This window comes from Lupinus angustifolius, chromosome LG06 (genome assembly GCF_001865875.1).
Source record: "Lupinus angustifolius cultivar Tanjil chromosome LG06, LupAngTanjil_v1.0, whole genome shotgun sequence".
Taxonomy (NCBI): domain Eukaryota; kingdom Viridiplantae; phylum Streptophyta; class Magnoliopsida; order Fabales; family Fabaceae; genus Lupinus; species Lupinus angustifolius.
In genome coordinates, this window is record NC_032014.1 from 9,415,067 (window position 1) to 9,422,101 (window position 7,035).

Consider the following 7,035-nt stretch of genomic DNA (forward strand, 5'->3'; position numbering starts at 1 on the left):
AAATTGTGATATTTTATACAAAAAGTATTTTTCTAAGTTGGTTTTTCTCAATTATGCTTAAGATAAGTGCCATAAAAGTGTATGATTTTTAGGTATGTTTGGCACTTATCATACTCCCCCCAACTTAGAACTTTGTTTGTCCTCAAACAAAAGGTGAAATTTATCCGAAAAATCAATTTGGCTAAAAAGTGATGATATTGATCAACATGATTTTTTTTTTGTTTAAGCAACTGTGCTCAAGCACAAGAAATTTTATAAAGAGAACCAAGAAGGAGATATAAAGAAGAGTTACATGTTCCTAAACCTATAATTAGGAAGACCAAGAAGGTTCCTATTATAATCATTGATAATGAAACAAGGTAATGTATTCCAAGTTGCACTAATTCTAGACTTGGCACCAAGAGAGGCCAATTTGTCAGCACAAGAGTTGCCCTCTCTATAAATGTGAGTGATTTTCCAATTGAGCAAATCCAGCATCTTGGTACACCTTTGCCACTTGTTATGGAGTTGCCAAGGGGGATTAGATTCTCCTTTGAAAATTTGCACCACCAAAACAGAATCAACCTCAAGCCAAATACTTAACCAACCTTTCTTGTAAGCCAAGGAAATTGCTTTGATAGCAGAATAAAGTTTTGCATAAAAGGCAGACTGGATATTCAAATATGAGCTGAATCCAAGGAGGAACACACCTTTATGATCTCTAAAAATGCCTCCTCCACCCGCATGACCAGGACAACCAAGAGCAGCCCCATCCGTGTTAACCTTTATCCAACCACTCGAGGGAGGCAGCCAGAGAACTTCTGTAATCTTATTAGCAGAATTGTAGTGGATACTAACTTTGAATTGCTTGATAATGATTAGATCATTTATAGAAGGGTTAGCAGTGATTGTAGAGCAATTGCCTGAGATAGAAGTTTCCCTGATTATCCTAGCAATTGCTTGATTGAAGGTGACCACTCTGTCCTCAAATCTATGCTGGTTTCTACAGAACCAAATGGTTGCAATTGTGCTGACAAAGCAAATTAACAAAAGTTGTTGAAGCTGCTTGCTGAGATTTTGGTTGCAAGAGATGATCAACTCTTTAATGGAGTTTAAGTTGATTTTGATTGAGAATGTAGACATAAGCCAATTCCAAATATTGACAGCAAACGTGCAGCTAAGAAAGATATGACTTGTCTCTTCAATTGCCTTTTTACACATATTGCATCTAGATGCTAAGACACAACCTCTCCTTTGCAAGTTAGTATCAGAAGGCATTTTCCCATGAATTATCCTCCAAGTGATGAAAGAGCTTGAAGGAGGAATCACCTTAGTCCAAACAAGACTGCACCAGTTGACAGGATTAGAAGAGTTAGAGACAAAATCATAAGCAGTCTTTAGAGTTAGCAAGCCATCCTCAGTATGCCTCCACACTAGCTTATCAGCACCATTATATCTTATAGTCTTAGCTATGCCATGAGCAACATCAGGGAAAAGATTCATAATAGGCACAGGAATTAACCACTTGTTGTTAACAATGAAGTCAGACACAGAGGCTAGAAGAGAGCTCTGGATTGAAGCAGGAATCCTCATAGTATCAGCAATAGGATCCCCTAGCCAGTTTTCCTTCTAGAAATTAACATTCTCGCCATTTCCAATCAACCATATTGAATTAGAAGAAGTGATGCACCAGTTCTCTTTAATGCCATGCCAGATTGAGGACTTAAAGTGCCTATTGGGGGTCTCCTTGAGGTTGCCAAACCTTTTCCTGCAAAATTCAGCCCAAGCTTGAGTATCACATCTCATATTCCAAGCAAGATGAAGAAGGGCAGCCTTGTTCAACATTTTAGTAGACCTCAGCCCCAATCCTCCCTGAGAGATGGGAACACAAACTTTGCTCCAGGCCACTGTGACAAGCTTCCTAGTGCCAATATCCCCTGACCAAATGAAATTTCTGATTCCTTTGTCCAAACAGTCAATCAAAGAAGCAGGCCACTTGTAAACATAGAAGCTATAAATAAGCATACTGTGTATAATTGACCTCACCAATTCAACTCTGCCCATAATGGATAAGGAGGAGCCCTTCCAAGTAGCCAATTTAGCAAGAATTCTATCAGCATTAGGTTGGAGATGACACCTTTTAGGCTTGCCTTGAAACAAATGAACCCCTACGTATGTGAAAGGGAGAGAACCCCTGACAAAACCCAGCAGAGAGGAAATAGACTGAGTTGTTCTGGCACTGGCATTGATGACATAGAATCTACACTTTTGAGTGTTTATTTGTTGACCTGAAACTTGAGGATAGTCAAGAACAAGTTGCTTAAGACAAAGCAACTCTTTTTTAGCACCCTTGCAAAAGATGAGAATATCATCAACATAAAGAACATGACTAGGAGAGTGCATTCTATTGGGACCAGCAATTGTGCTAAGCTTCTTGTCATTAACCAGCTTGAGGATACCCCTGCTAAGAACATCCTCAGCCAAGCAAAAGAGCAGGGGAGAAAGAGGGTCTCCTTGTCTAACCTCTCTAGTGCAATTGAAGAAGCCAACACTATTACCATTGACAATGATGGATAGCTTGGCAGAATGAAGAATAATTTTGATCCAGTGAATGAATTTATGGTTAAAGCCAAAAGCATGAAGAGTGTCCAGCAAGAAATTCCAATCTAAAGTGTCAAAGGCCTTTTTAATATCCAATTTGATAGCCAAATTGCTCCCAAAGACTTTGTGATCCAACATGTTTATTGCTTCAGAGGCTAGACAAATACAATCCTTAATTTGTCTGTCCTTGATGAACCCTCTCTGCTGCTTAGAGATGATTTTGGGAGCAATAGTTGCTAATCTATCAGCAAGGATCTTAGTTATGATTTTGAACTGGAAATTGGCTAGAGCAATTGGCCTGTAGTCTTCAATTTTATCAGCACCATTGACCTTCTGGACCAGGATAACTGAGTTAGAGTTTAAATTCTTCAACAACCAACCCTGGTTAAAGAATTGCAAGACAGCATTACACACATCCAAACTGATAATGTCCCAGAAATTATGAAAGAAGCAGCCAGAGAAACCATCAGGGCCAGGAGCACTATCACCATTAAGGGCAAAGCAAACACAACAGCTTTTATTTCAGTTTGAGAAGGCAAATTGGTTAACATAGAATTATCATCATCTACGACCAAACAAGGAATCACATCATGAATGAGAGAGTTTGAGGAAGTGTTGTTGGGAGAAGCAAACAAATTAGTATAGAAATCAAGAACATGATTTTCAATGTCAACTTGGTTATGAAGGGTGTTTTCACCATCCTTGATCATAGACAGAGCTTTTGTGCCATATCTAATCTTGGTTACTTTATGGAAAAAACTTGTATTTCTATCACCCATTGTGTGCCAGTTAATTTTAGCTTTTTCCATCCAGAAGGATTCTTCAACAATCAGAGCATCCATCAACTCAGATTGAGCCAAGGCTTCCTCAACCACAAGGCTATTCTCAGGACCATGATCATTGATACAATTCTGAATGGTAACCACATTTGCCTTAGCAGCAAGGACCCTTTGGTGAACATTACCAAAGACATTCTGGTTCCAAATTATGAGCTCCTTTTTCAGGTTTTTCAGCTTGGTAGATAAAACATACATAGGACATCCCACCACCTGAGCATTCCAAGCCTCTGCAATCACTCTCCTGCAGTCAGAGTTAAGCAGCCACATTTTATGAAATTTGAAGGAGGATTTTCTAGTCTGCACTTGATTGTTACTAGAGAAAAGTAAAGGGAAATGATCTGAAGCAACTCTCAATCTGAGACTTATACATTCATGAGCTCCCAAGACCACATTAAAGTCTCCTATGCAACACCAAGGACCAGGATAATTAGAGATTACCTGATGGATTTCAGACCACAGGGTCCTCCGAAATAGGTAATTAATGCTAGCATAGACTACACAGAAAAACAGAACCTTGTTATCCACCAACACTGAAAGAGAAATATGCTGATCAGAATTCATAAGAACAGTAGGAACAATGTCACTTGAACAGAGCCCCTAAATTGAAGGAATTAGAGAACCTCTATCATTGACCACAAAAAGCTTAAGATTTAAGGCAGTCCAAAACCTTTTAGCCACCTTATTACTGAGAATTTTAGGTTCAGCAAGGAAAATTAAATCAGGCTTTGTAGAGATACAAAGATTTTTGAAGAAGATTCTGGTTTTATGATTACCAAAACCCCTACAATTCCAAAAAAGGATTTTCATTGGGCAATGGTTAGATAACCACCCCTTCGGGTATTATGAATCCTTTGAGACTTACCACTTTTCTTCTGCTTTTTCCTTTGAGATTTGGTCAGAACAGGAGTGAATTCCTCCTCTTCATCATGAGATACATTATCATCAGCCCAGAGCCTGCCAAGCAACCTCATATCAGAAGAGGCAATATTGTTACCCAAATTGGCAGTTTCTTGCACTATGACATTATCTTGTGAGTCATCTGAGTCAACCACCTGGAGGTCCTCATGTTCTTTGTCTGAGTTGTTTCCAACTGAGTGATGAAGGGAAGCAGGGTTCCCCACAGGATTGCCTAATGTGTCCATATTGACCCCCCTCTGTCAATCTCCAGATTTATGACTAAATCATTAATCTCTCTAGAAGGGAAAGCATTGTCCATTAACGGATTAGAGAGAACATCAACCTCCCTTTGAATAGTCATGGGAGCCTTTTTCACCTTATTTGAAGGAGCAGCTTCAGTGTTAGGCTTGGAAACCTGCTGACTTTTGGCTTTAGCCTTTGAAGATTCATCAACTGATTTCTTTGTTACCCTGCGACATTGAGCAAGGAGATGACCAATAGAACTACAACCTGTGCATATTTCTGGCAGGTTCTCATATTCTATACCAACAAAAAAAGCAAATCCTTCTCTCTCAACCAAGATTTGATTCGGTAGTTCTATTTTCAGGTCAATCTCTACAAGAACTTTGGAAAAATGGCCAAATGTTCTGTTGCTTGTTGCACCATCTAAGGACAGGGGAGTTCCAATACCTCCAGCAATAGAGAAAATGATCTTTGGGCTCCAATATTCTTGTGGCAAGCCAGTGATTCTAATCCAAGTTTGAGAGTGAGTTTGTTTTTGGTGATTGAGATTGAAATCTGGAGTCCATAAAAATAGCCTTAAGATCCCTGGTTTGAGGTTCCATGTACCAATGGAGCATATTTTCCTCATATCTTCCATTGTTGAGAAGGAAAACTCATAGAAACCCTTGCCAAGGGAGAGCATGTTCCAGTTGGCTATCATATTCCACATGGTGCTGAGTTTAGATTTCAGATCCAGGAATTTCAAAGGGGTGTCTCCTTTAGACAAGATGATTCTTCCATGAAGATGTAACTTGCATCTTTGAAGCCCAGCAAGGTATTCTGCTTCGGGTATTTTTATGGCCACAGCATCTCCTTTGATGCAAGGTTGAGGGAGTTGAGAGGAAGAGATGTCACAAGTTTCCCCCAAAGCTTGTGCAAAAGTTTTCCGCAATGGTGGTGGATCTTGGTCAACTTCTTTGATGTTTGCCTTCACATGAGTGGCTCCCTCTAAGAATTGCCACGGGATGTACTCTGTTGTCATGAAGAATCCAAGGATGTTGGAGATCCAAGATTGTTGGAGTTCCAAGAATATTGGAAGTGAATTTTTTTAAATTACATCAAGTCTTGTCCCCGCTTTTTAAATGAAGGCTTGTCCTCAAGCCTTAAAAATGTTTTTTGGCTTTTCTTGATGTGATTTAAAATTTTTGTTTAACTTGTCTAAAACCTTTAGCAGAGCATCCCTTCAGCTCAAAAATATGATAAAGAAAGAAATAGATCAACATGATTTTAAAATGTATAAGCTTTTCAAAAATAGAATTCAATGAGATTTTTCATGAATTGTGAATTTTGACACATAATGCTTTAAAAAATAGAAAAATTTAACATGACTAAAAATAAAAGACATTCTATTAAGGTTAATTGAAGACAACATAATTTAAAAACATAATTTGGAAATGACATAAATAAATTGCAACAAAATATGAAATTTTAAAATTTTTAAGGATAGAAAACACTGAAAGGTCTTTTTCTCATTATTCATCATTGTCCCTTTCTTCTTCTTCACTTGATTCTTGAGATCTCCACTTGGGCCATTTTGTCATTGCTACAAATTCTTCATAGGATCCTCCCTTGAATTCTCGTTTCCTCCCAAAGATACTATACAAACTTTTGTAGATGCCTTTAATCCCACGGTAGATTGCCTTTTGTTGTGATTTTTTCATTAAAAACATATACTCCTTTCAACTTTTTTCCATTTCTCCTTCCCTCATTCTTTTTCTTGACCTTTTTTTGTGTACTTTCTTTAATTTTCTCAATCTCTTTTCACTCCTTTTTTTATTTTGGATATTTTTCTTTACTTTTTGACTTGTAAAGAGCTTGAGAATTTTTCCTTGAACACTTTACTTGGCCAACCATTCCCCCCAACTTCATTTCTTCCATCAACCTTCCTTTTCAAAAATGCTCTCTTTTTACTTAGAAAAGTATAAGAGATTATTTTTGTTTTTCCATATTAGGCTCAAAGGTTGATTTTGAAAATAAAATTTTTATTTTAAGGCTCAAAGGGGTTAACAAAGGGTATTCCTATTTTTGGTTGGTCATGTTTGGTCAAGTGACTCATTCTAATTGAAAGAACTTGCCTTGATCATAGCCTATCAAATTGTGTGCCACCAAGTAAAGAAAGATTCAAACAAAATCAATTGTGCAAGATCAAAAAGTTTCTCAGTAAGCTCACATAAGTATTGTGTTTGGCTTACACTCCCTCACAAGGTTGGGATCCACACTTTTTAATACAAAAATATTTGCAAAGATTTTGTTACATAAAATTGATTTTCAATTTGCAATTTTTTTCTTCAAGTTATGACATTATGAGACTTTTTCACAAAAGTTTAGCATACATCTCATTTTGCTCAATTAAAGCTTAATTTAAAGTATGGTTAACATTTCTAATCATGTGATCATGCTTCAAAAAATTTGTTTTAGCCATTTTGTTTTTTTTTTG

At 37.5% G+C, this 7,035-nt stretch overlaps 1 protein-coding gene across 1 annotated transcript; it reads right to left on the bottom strand.

Moving 5' to 3' along the window:
• Positions 1,609-5,580, bottom strand: LOC109350434. Its single transcript, XM_019591671.1, has 4 exons — positions 4,660-5,580; positions 4,282-4,573; positions 3,069-3,949; positions 1,609-2,961 (listed from the first exon to the last, which is right to left on the bottom strand). The coding sequence occupies exons 1-4, from the start codon at positions 5,578-5,580 to the stop codon at positions 1,609-1,611; spliced, it is 3,447 nt and encodes a 1,148-aa protein (XP_019447216.1).